Raw genomic sequence first — 12,902 nt, forward strand, 5'->3', positions numbered from 1 at the left:
TGACCTGGACACGAGCTAAAGCACATGTATAACGTGTCATATGTTGATTATTTTATAATTTTACAGTCAATCTTCTTTTACTCAAGTGTTAAAACACAACTGATACTCAAGTTAGTGACAAATACCGAAAATATACGAAATACTCCTATTTACGTACATTGCACAGATATGCAGATCTCATGTTGCATGCATCTCATCACGATTTCGGTTATTATTATTATCATTATCACTATTTCATATTTAAAACAATGTACCCAGTCTTTTCAATATATCTATCAATATATAGAAATAGTTTTTTATTTACATTGCAGTGATGTTTGTCATTGTTATGGTTCTATGGCAACGGTAACGGATATACAAAAATGGTTGAGTTGTTTCTCGATCACTGAAAAAAAAATCCATGAAATATCGAAATGAATTCGAATTTTTCTTGAAATTCATTTTGATTAACATGTGTGCGAATATATAAGTTAATAAAATTGATGGTACGTTGCAGCATGAAAATACAATCATGCTTCAAAGTTGACATATCTATAAATATGACCCAAATGTCCTCAAATAAAACGCTGTTATTTATCACAAGATCACGATAGAAAAATACTATGTACTCTAGAATAATCTCCACAAGTGTGCGTAAAAATGTATTAGTAGAAAGGAATGCCTATCTTGATATCACGATGAGTAAATCGTGAAAACTTGCACATCGGAAACACAAAACTGGATTTTTCACAATCCGCCATGATAACTCAGCATCCGGGTAAGGATGCTCTCTTTTACGTCCGCGCTATTGTAATAAGTTCAGCGTCAGCGGCGAGAGCCGTCATTCTTGTTCAAACAAGAGTTCTAGTCAGTTCGGTAGAAATGGCAAAATCCCGATCTCGTTCGCGTTCTAAGTCAAGGTCTAGGAGCCGCAGCCGAAGTCGATCTCCAAAGAAGGCAGCACCCAAGAAAGCTGTAGCTAGGAAATCACCAGCATCAGCCAAGCCGTCTGCTCCAGCAACCCCTAAGATGAGAAAGTCTAGGAGCCGTAGCCGCAGTCGAAGCAGAAGCCGCAGCCGAAGTGGATCGCCAAAGAAAACCAAGAAGGCTAGGCCTAGCAAGAAGTCACCAAAGAGGAAGGCATCAAAGCCCAGAGCAGCAGCCAAGAAAGCCGCCAAACCAACGACCCTTAGCATGGTATGTGCTGCCATAACTGCAATGAAAGACCGCAAAGGATCTTCAGCTCAGGCCATCAGAAAATACATCCTGGCAAACAACAAAGGGGTGAGTGTAACACACCTGTCGTCAGCAATGAAAGCAGCATTTGCAAAGGGACTTAAGAGCGGAGCTCTCGTTCGACCCAAAGGCTCCAGTGCCACTGGCGCCAGTGGACGCTTCAGAGTGGGAAAAGTTGCAACCCCTAAGAAGAAGAAGGTAGTTAAAAAGCCCAAGAAGAAGGCAGCCAAGAAGCCCAAGGCAGCAAAGAAACCCAAAGCAAAGAAACCCAAAGCAAAGAAAGTAAAGAAGGCCAAAAAAGCGAAGTCGCCAAAGAAAGCCAAGAAGCCCAAGGCCAAAGCGAAGAAGTCGCCAAAGAAAAGCAAGCCCAAGGCAAAGAAGAGGCCCAAGTCCCCAAGAAAGGCAAAGAAAGCAGCAAAGGCCAAGTGAGCAGCCTGTTCACTGATTAAAACCCACGGCCCTTTTAAGGGCCACCCAAAATTTTCGAAAAGATGCCTCACAAAACGAATTATTGAGAAACATTTAAAATTAAATTGTAATGTACATTAGGCCTATTGGTCTATGTATTTTTTTATTTTATTTTTTTGTTGTTGCTAGTCTGAGTATTATTATCATAGGTATCTGAATTTTAACCAAGAAAGATATTTTAAAAGAAAAGAAAACTATAATTTATATATATGGATGAGTTTTTTCCCCCTATTTATATCTATTATTCATTGAGTAGAAGTCAGTGTCCCTATTCTCAAAATATCTTACGACTAAGATCAAAATTTACGAACACTAATTTTCATATTTTTTATTTCTTGTAGATTTTCTTAATTAATATGTAAAGTACATCCATGATTTATAAAACGATCTTGTGGTCGGTATTTGATTATCAGAGATAATTACTTTTAGCTTAGTCGTAAGATATATTGTGAATAAGGGCCCATACCTGTAATATGAGTGTAGATTAATTTTTTGAAATGGAAAAATATAAATCACTACACTAGAAAAGAATATCCCGGAACAAACATACTACGTTTGGTTTTAACATTTATTTATACTTTCAATTTCATTACGCGTACTGTACGGCATGGGACATGATGATAGGTGTGCAAAAATCATAAATGTAAGTTTTTCTCTGCATATTCTGGAGGGAAAGAAATTGGGAATAGTACACGTCTTAACAGTTAAACACTTGTATGAATCTCAGAGTAAAGACTTAGAATTTTCGAATTATATGAGTATGTATAATTTCCAGTTGAGAATGTCAATGTGTTGCATTGCTTGAACAAGTAAAACGATGGGGGAGGGGAAAAAAGAAAGAGGTTTACAAGACACAGATTTGACTTTTCGTAATTACTTTATATAATATATCCATTATTTTACTTTTACTTTTACTCATTCAATCTGATGCCACAGGTGCTTGGGTTCAGGAGCCCCCCCCCCCCCCCCCCCCCCCCCCCCCCCCCTTCCGAATAAGCTACATGAGTTGATTTAATTAGTTTTTTGTTGACCATATTTGTAATATACATGTCAACAATGTCTTGCATACCCCTAAAGTCCAAAATAAGCCCCTTTTTAAAAAATACCTTCGCTGGTTATTAGAACAAGGTTTTTAACTCCCGCATCATGGCGCTTGCAAAAATGTCAAACTCCCTGGGAAGTTGGTATTGTACAGAAATAGTCGCCGAGTCGATAAACTTTTAGAAAGGGGAAAACCCGAAGAGAATTTCCGAATGTCTTTGTAATATTGTTAAACCAGTAACCTTACAAATCATTTTGACCAATGCTATTAAAAAATTTATAGGCCGTCACTCCTGAGTAACATTGAATAAATTCCTTGATGTGTAGAACTGCTGACATACTTAGGTAGAAATTGTTATGGCATTGATGCTATCACTAATTTAAAAGTCATGTATGCCCTTACCCTACCAGCTCGATGAATTCAAGTACGGGACATTGTAAATGATTTTTAAAACATACCTGACAGTCTGACACTGTAAAATCGTTTATTTTTGTAGGTTTTATATTAGCTTAAAAAATGTGCATATTTGTGTGGATTTCAATTTTGTAGTCAGAAGAATATTCCTATTCTTTTTTTTAAATAATATATAAATTCTGGATTCAGTCCACCGGCAATGTAACGTCTCCATATGTCAGATTAAAATATTCTCAAGTGGGATGTTAAACAAAATACGATATAATCAATGTTGGAAACCAGACCAAAGTTTTGTCAGTATGATAAACTACATGTATTGTAATTTCTGACAGCTATTGCAAATTATTACAATAGATGGTCTGTTTTATGATACAAGGGGAGAACAATGATTTTACATGTGTATTTATGAAGGAGTAACACACATCATGTGCAAAGTGCCTAGGAAAAGAATTATTAGAAACATCACGGTGGACGAGGCTTAGTTTACAATATTTAGTTGTATTAAAAATTATTTTTAATGGGTATCGAAGACAACCCAAATTTATTTTTACATGATAAATGATAGGATTATATACCATCAATGTTTCGTTTTTTGATACTGTGGATTTCACAGAGTGAGATCCGGTTTTCCAGATCACCACACTGGTTTTCTGATTCCGCATCAGTATCCTCAAACTTCCACCAGAGTTCGTTTGCTCACAAACCAAACTCTTCCACTTAGGCATTATGGGATAGCGATTTCTTAGACCGCGTATACTGTGACGTCACTGTAGAATGACGAAAAAACATAACGTCAAACGTAAACAACTTTCAAAACAAGAACGTAAACAACAAGTTCATTATTTTACACAATAATTTGAACAGAGTCTCCCTACTTTTTAATGATCTTTTGATCATTTTATGTTTAAAATAAAATCCATACTTTTATATTAATGCTCTTAATATTAATATCTTCAAACTTTTAACTGCGAACTACTTCTTTAATGTAATTTGTCTGCGTGATAATCGCGGACTCACAATATACAAATCTGTATATTGTGGTGCGTCACATAGGAGAGGTCTATTCGTAGGTGACGTAATGAGGCCTCGACGGGGAGTTTGTCAGTATCTTCTGAAACTGATGATGTCACAATGCATCAAAGCAACGTTATTTGTGGAAAATATTGACTGCGTCACAAACAAAACTGTAAACACAAAATATAATTTCACTGTATGTCTGATTATTATCTTATAAATGTGGATTTAAAATTCATAAAGGGGTATATGTATAATAAATTTTAATCATTACTACAATAACTTGATCAGAAGAGTTGGATTACGTCTCGTTGACAGGCGTGGATCATTAGATCAAAGTGTCTCATGTGATATCTGATGATGCGCGCCTGTCAACACGATGTGATCCGACTCTTCAGATCAAGTTACTGTAGTAATAATATAATTATATGGATTAATCTTATGATAAAAATTTGTCATATATTCTGTTGACATATGGCCTAGATATCAGTGCTAATTTGAAAACATTAGAAATTTATATTCCCGCTCTCTATAGAGGCTGCCATGGCATGATGTGGAACTCTTTTGTATTCAAGACCACAAAAATCAATAATTTTGACGTCACACCGTCTGTTCCGGTTTTGATGAGATTCTAAGATAATCAAAGATGTGCATGCATGTGGTGGATTTTACGAATAAATAGATTGATGCCTTCCTGTCAAGCACTAATGCGAAGGGGAGATGTGAAAGAAAAAAAATTCTCGAAATTCCTGACCCAACCAAGTCATCTGAAAAGAAAAAACTGTAAACTGTGGATCCATCATTTGCGTAATGAAAAGTTTAGGTTTGAGACATTTGTATGAAGAAACGTATACCGTCTGCCTGGTCTTCGACTTGACTGAACGTATTCTTTTATTAATTTCTTCTTGCGAAAGAATGGGCTAAAATCTATACTGCTCCAAACTTAACTGTTTGTGACTTTTCATATTTACAGTGCTGCTGATGAAATAAACCGGAACTGACAGTGTTACATCATAAATTGAACTTCAATGTGCGCTCTCTTAGCAGTGGGTAATTTAAAAGAGCTGAAATTTATGTGAAAACTTCCTGAGATAGTGCAGATTTAAGTTTGTTCAAATCATGGCCCCCGGGGGTAGATTGGGGCCACAATAGGGGATCAAAGTTTTACATAGAAATATATAGGGAAAATATTTAAAAATCATCTTCTCAAGAACCAATGAGCCAGAAGAGCTGAGATTTACAAGAAAGCTTCTCGACATAGTGCAGATTCAAGTTTGTAAAAATCATGGCCTCCAGGGGTAGGTTGGGGCCACAATACGGACTAAGGTTTTACATGCAAATATATATAGAAAGTCTTCAGATATAGGCCAAGGTAACTCAGGTGAGCGATGTGGCCCTTGGGTCTCTTGTTATATATAACTCAATAAAAAAATATGCATTAACTCCTATGATCATGATAATAATTATATCTAATCAATATGGCATGTATAGCTTTAATATGGATCAATTATACCTATACTAGGCTAGTTTTTTGAGAATATTCTACATCAATATGAAAGGAATTGTAAAGAAATGTGTAACATTCTCATTAATAGAAAGAAAGAAATAAGTACTTTAACATTAAAAATGGAACAAAGATGGATATTATTTCAATTCAGGTGAATGGAACAAAATTTAACTTCCTTTTAAAGGGACTGGTTCACGATTTTTGACAAAAACATATTTTCATTTTTGATAGTAAACATAAAAATATAATTCATTTGATATTGACAGCCAAAATTTTGATCTTCTAAATGCAAGAATAAAAGCAATATTTTAGCCGTAAATCTGTGTTATGTTAACAAAGGCTCGAGTCTTTTTTATGTATACAAACCAACACGTGAAATATTGATTTTGTAATGTAAAGCATCTTAATTTTGCATAGTCACAAATTTTAACATTTAGATGACCCCCAAAATGCTTGAAATGTGAAAGATGATAAACTTAGATCGATATCCATTTCTTTTGAAAATTTCGTAAACAATAACATACCGCAATCTTTGTTTACAAAACAAATAATAAACTCACTAAAATGAGCTTCTGTGATAATGTATAGCCTTAATTTTTATGTGAACTCTTTTAAACACATTAGACAGTAGATTTTGATGATTAAAAGTGAAAAAGAATTTTGGGGAAAATCGTGAATCAGTCCCTTTAAAGCTGTATGGTCCGAATTACAATATTTTTTTCCATCTCGTAAAAACGCTATTAAATCATCGCACGTATGTAGTTATGAGACTGTACGACATATCATAAATTATTTCACCTGTTTTAACCCAAATAATTTGATTTTAAATCGATGTTTACAAATAACCGCGTCACTCTGCCATTTCAAGTGACAGTCACGTGACCAGTTCAAACTTTCAGATCATCGGTGGTCTTATCTGTGTAAAGCTGTGTATTTTGTTATAACAGTACCGTGCCATAAGTTTAATAGAAATAAAAATATCAAATACCTCTTAGTAATTCGTTGTTTTACGCTCTTTCAGCCTTAAAACTAGACAGTTCCGTATGAGTTAATACATCATGTTGGGATTCCCCTGACGCTCGTGGGTCTATTTATAGACGTCTATTATGGGATGATTTATATATGTAGCCACTATATTTACTTTCTAAATAATATTCGCACTGTTTTCTTTTAAATGCAGTTTTTTTCAAGCATGTAATTAAGGGAAAGTTAATAACTTTATAAAGTAATTAATCTGCTTTAAAGTAGTTATGTACAAAAAAATACATGGACATCGGGTCATACAGCTTTAAAGTCACACAAGAATCAAAACTTCATTGGTTACAGTTCCAAATTTTACAAAGAATAGTTGCCTATCTCACACTCATTGAAGGATTCTAGTAAACTCTCATGGCTGTCTCACATGGACAGAGTTGATCTCACACTATTGATATAAATGCGAGATTAAGAAAATCCTTCATTAGTACAAGTGTGGCATTGGGAATTTCTACTAGGGACAAGATTCACATTCTAGGATGAGGCTTTGCTGATTCCTAGACAGTGAATTTTGTCCCAGAAGTGGAATTTCCATCACCTCTGAAACAAGATTTGCTGTCTTGGATTTAATTGGCACTAGTTCTGATAAAAGATTCTATTAATCTTGCACTGCTGTGACACTATTCATTTCTAGTATAGCACCTATGATTTATGTTCTATGTTGAAGTAGAATATTTTGGATTTTGATAATTTAGAATTTTCTCGAACCTCCTGAATTAATACACTATAAAGTGGGTAAAATGTGAATAAGATTATCATGCCTTATAAAGTGTGGAATAGTGAATTTACACAGAAGTCATGGAGTAGGCCTTGGCAAAGCCTCATCCTAGACTGTGCATCTTTTCTCCCCTATACTGATGTTATAATATTTACATTATACTGATGTTATAATATTTACATTATACTGATGTTATAATATTTACATGTTATAATATTTACATTATACTGATGTTATAATATTTACATTATACTGATGTTATAATATTTACATTCCCTATCTCCCCTATACTGATGTTATAATATTTACATTCCCTATCTCCCCATTACTGATGTTATAATATTTACATTATACTGATGTTATAATATTTACATTCCCTATCTCCCCTATACTGATGTTATAATATTTACATTATACTGATGTTATCATATTTACATTATACTGATGTTATCATATTTACATTATACTGATGTTATAATATTTACATTATACTGATGTTATAATATTTACATTCCCTATCTCCCCTATACTGATGTTATAATATTTACATTATACTGATGTTATAATATTTACATTATACTGATGTTATAATATTTACATTCCCTATCTCCCCTATACTGATGTTATAATATTTACATTATACTGATGTTATAATATTTACATTATACTGATGTTATAATATTTACATTCCCTATCTCCCCTATACTGATGTTATAATATTTACATTCCCTATCTCCCCTATACTGATGTTATAATATTTACATTATACTGATGTTATCATATTTACATTATACTGATGTTATCATATTTACATTATACTGATGTTATAATATTTACATTATACTGATGTTATAATATTTACATTCCCTATCTCCCCTATACTGATGTTATAATATTTACATTATACTGATGTTATAATATTTACATTATACTGATGTTATAATATTTACATTCCCTATCTCCCCTATACTGATGTTATAATATTTACATTATACTGATGTTATAATATTTACATTATACTGATGTTATAATATTTACATTCCCTATCTCCCCTATACTGATGTTATAATATTTACATTCCCTATCTCCCCTATACTGATGTTATAATATTTACATTATACTGATGTTATAATATTTACATTATACTGATGTTATAATATTTACATTCCCTATCTCCCCTATACTGATGTTATAATATTTACATTCCCTATCTCCCCTATACTGATGTTATAATATTTACATTATACTGATGTTATAATATTTACATTCCCTATCTCCCCATTACTGATGTTATAATATTTACATTATACTGATGTTATAATATTTACATTATACTGATGTTATAATATTTACATTCCCTATCTCCCTATACTGATGTTATAATATTTACATTATACTGATGTTATAATATTTACATTCCCTATCTCCCCTATACTGATGTTATAATATTTACATTATACTGATGTTATCATATTTACATTATACTGATGTTATAATATTTACATTATACTGATGTTATAATATTTACATTCCCTATCTCCCCTATACTGATGTTATAATATTTACATTATACTGATGTTATAATATTTACATTATGCTGATGTTATAATATTTACATTATACTGATGTTATAATATTTACATTATGCTGATGTTATAATATTTACATTATACTGATGTTATAATATTTACATTCCCTATCTCCCCTATACTGATGTTATAATATTTACATTATACTGATGTTATAATATTTACATTATACTGATGTTATAATATTTACATTCCCTATCTCCCCTATACTGATGTTATAATATTTACATTATACTGATGTTATCATATTTACATTATACTGATGTTATAATATTTACATTATACTGATGTTATAATATTTACATTATACTGATGTTATAATATTTACATTCCCTATCTCCCCTATACTGATGTTATAATATTTACATTATACTGATGTTATAATATTTACATTCCCTATCTCCCCTATACTGATGTTATAATATTTTCATTATACTGATGTTATAATATTTACATTATACTGATGTTATAATATTTACATTCCCTATCTCCCCTATACTGATGTTATAATATTTACATTATACTGATGTTATCATATTTACATTATACTGATGTTATCATATTTACATTCCCTATCTCCCCTATACTGATGTTATAATATTTACATTATACTGATGTTATCATATTTACATTATACTGATGTTATAATATTTACATTATACTGATGTTATAATATTTACATTATGCTGATGTTATAATATTTACATTCCCTATCTCCCCTATACTGATGTTATAATATTTACATTATACTGATGTTATCATATTTACATTATACTGATGTTATAATATTTACATTATACTGATGTTATAATATTTACATTATACTGATGTTATAATATTTACATTCCCTATCTCCCTATACTGATGTTATAATATTTACATTCCCTATCTCCCCTATACTGATGTTATAATATTTACATTATACTGATGTTATCATATTTACATTCCCTATCTCCCCTATACTGATGTTATAATATTTACATTATACTGATGTTATAATATTTACATTCCCTATCTCCCCTATACTGATGTTATAATATTTACATTCCCTATCTTCCCATTACTGATGTTATAATATTTACATTATACTGATGTTATAATATTTACATTCCCTATCTCCCCTATACTGATGTTATAATATTTACATTATACTGATGTTATAATATTTACATTCCCTATCTCCCCTATACTGATGTTATAATATTTACATTCCCTATCTTCCCATTACTGATGTTATAATATTTACATTATACTGATGTTATAATATTTACATTCCCTATCTCCCCTATACTGATGTTATAATATTTACATTATACTGATGTTATAATATTTACATTATACTGATGTTATAATATTTACATTATACTGATGTTATAATATTTACATTCCCTATCTCCCCTATACTGATGCTATAATATTTACATTTTCGATGTTTCTTTGCAAATCATAGTGATAACAATTTCCTCATGAATGTGTTGCAGTTGTGAACAATCTTGATAGATATAGTATGTTTATTTTACTGGCTGGGAATTCTAACAGAATTGAAAGTACAGTAGATGTGAATATAAGAAATAGATTTAAATTTTGAAAATACTTCAGGGTATGAACTGCAATGCTTCACGCTGGCATAATGAAGTAGGCCGGTGTGAAGCGTTGCAGTTCATACCCTCATGACACACTTAAACAATTAAGATAATTTGACAAACTAAATGAAAATGAAATTTGATTAAACCATACATACATGTATTATTGATAAATGTAATGATATGATGTAACATATTGCAATACATTTTGATTACAGGTGAAAATATGAAACTTCACATATAGCATGTCCTTACTGTTTCAAAATCTGCAGAGAGTAGTTTCCCTTGACACGCAACTTTTAAAATCTCAAATCCACCTTCTACGCAGGCTGTTTGAAGTAGAGGCATATGATATATCAGTTACCTGTGTAAGCAACAAGAAAATTACTCAGTTGAACACCACGTACAGAGGAAAGAGAGAACCAACAGACGTCTTAGTGTTTCCCTTTTACGATGACCTTGAGCCCGGAAAACTACCCACTACTCCAGATCATGGTGTCTTGGATTTAGGAGATATATACCTTGGAATCCCTTACATTTCCCAACAGTGTTGTCAAAACAACCAGAGGGTACAGGAAGTTCTCCCTGTCATGGTAACACATGGTATCTGTCATCTGATTGGTTATGATCATGATATAAAGGAACAGTATGAAGCAATGCATGCTAAAGAGTTGTTGATCTTGCGGGAATTTAACAAAATTACAGGATACAGTTGTGCCCCATTACTTCAAGTTGGTCATTATTTGAGTGAATGAATGTAGCAAAATCTTTATCAAGTTTGAAATTAATTTGTCGGGTAAATAATTCATCAAAGTAAAATATGGATAACAATTCCTGTCAACAAGATGGAACATGTGAAATTGATTTTGATGAAAATTCAGCACATGCTGTAGATCATGATGTAAGAGATCCATCAGTGGATGTTCTAAATATGGAGGTGAAGAAAATGGCTGTCACAGACACGAAATCGGAGCAGGATGCATCTGAGAAGACAACAAGGAGCAGAAACTTGGAGGAGAATTTCTGTCACTCTGCTCGAACTCTCTCGGGGCAGGAGATTACGAAACTAAGGAGGGATGTTAATTGTGTGTCAGATTTTAAACAGAACAAGCTGGAAAGAGAAGCACAGAAGAACTGGGACCTGTTCTACAAGAGGAACACCACCAAGTTCTTCAAGGATCGCCACTGGACGAAGCGAGAATTTGATGAATTGTGTCCTGTGGAGTCAGAGGTACTCAATTCTTCTTAATTCATATGTAAAATCATTGGAGAATAAGTATTTTCACAAATGTGAATGAAATTCTTATTTGTGAACAAAATACTCTGTACTCATTGAAGGACCTTTGCAGAGTGATGTAATACCAAATGCGATAAACTAATTGAAATCAAATTGAGACAGTATGACTACCTCTTCTTGAAAGTAATAACTGGTAATGGAAATGATTAATTTAGTGAGACATGTATATGTTGTGGAAGTTTATATATTTGATTAATACATTTTACACTCGTACAGACAGGCAGACGGACAATGTTGGAGGTTGGTTGTGGGGTGGGGAACTTTATCTGGCCCCTCCTACACGAGGATGACTCTGTGTTCTTCTATGCTTGTGATTTCTCTCCCAGGGCTGTACAGTTTGTAAAGGTAAGTTTGATGGAAGAGTTAAACTGGAAATACAAGTATTCGTATGTGTCAACCCTCCTGATTTAAAGTGAGAGACTTTCGCTTACATTCTGGGTCTGTTACTCTGAGAGGGGACATAAATCTCCAGAAAAAGCATTTCTTGGGATGAATTTCTTCCTGTGTTAAGTTTTCAAATTGAACTTCCATGTCTTGTTTACATTGTATTATCAACCTATAGATGCATTAAGAGTTATACCAATATTGATGAATACTATGAAGTTTCTCACGAGTTATCAATTTATCGTACACATGTTTACAAATGTCAGAAAATACCCTCTAGGGGAGAGGAAATGATAATTAACTAAGATGGATCATCCTGATGTTATATATTAATGGAGTGTGATGAGAGGGGTGGGGATGGGTGTAGATAAGGAAAAGAATAGCTGTCATGCAACATCTTCCTCTAAATGAAAGTGGGAAGAGGGAAATCTCGCTCTACATAGTACTTGGGTGGTTAAGACATATATAAGTATAAACAATAAAGATTGTAAGTGTATGTGTACATTGTAGATCAGACTAAATTTTATTTTGGGATATGTGGATACAACAAATCTATTCATTTTTAAGAGGGATAAGCCCTCTCATGTGCCCTTCAGATATTTCCTTAAACGTAACCTATTATATATACCCAAAAGT

The 12,902-nt window shown here is 32.6% G+C and overlaps 2 protein-coding genes across 5 annotated transcripts in view; both read left to right on the forward strand.

Moving 5' to 3' along the window:
- Positions 1-828: 828 nt before the first annotated feature.
- LOC125675048 (sperm-specific protein PHI-2B-like) lies at positions 829-1,763 on the forward strand. The gene has a single exon (XM_048912525.2). It carries the CDS (start codon positions 862-864, stop codon positions 1,642-1,644), a length of 783 nt encoding a protein of 260 aa, XP_048768482.2. The 5' UTR covers positions 829-861; the 3' UTR covers positions 1,645-1,763.
- A 484-nt stretch (positions 1,764-2,247) lies between these two features.
- Positions 2,248-12,902, forward strand: part of LOC125675046 (tRNA N(3)-methylcytidine methyltransferase METTL6-like) — a 50,842-nt gene continuing 40,187 nt past the window's right edge. For 3 of the 4 annotated variants that reach the window (XR_008801916.1, XM_056160496.1, XM_048912523.2), the window contains exons 1-3: positions 2,248-2,326; positions 10,804-11,816; positions 12,099-12,227. Coding sequence is in view for 3 of the 4 variants with exons in the window: in XM_056160496.1 (XP_056016471.1) it covers positions 11,406-11,816; positions 12,099-12,227 (540 nt within the window). In the remaining variant the exon portion in view is untranslated. The remainder of the gene's footprint in view (positions 2,327-10,803; positions 11,817-12,098; positions 12,228-12,902) is intronic. The other variant, XM_056160495.1, reaches the window with a different exon arrangement.

This window comes from Ostrea edulis, chromosome 3, assembly GCF_947568905.1.
Source record: "Ostrea edulis chromosome 3, xbOstEdul1.1, whole genome shotgun sequence".
NCBI lineage: Eukaryota > Metazoa > Mollusca > Bivalvia > Ostreida > Ostreidae > Ostrea > Ostrea edulis.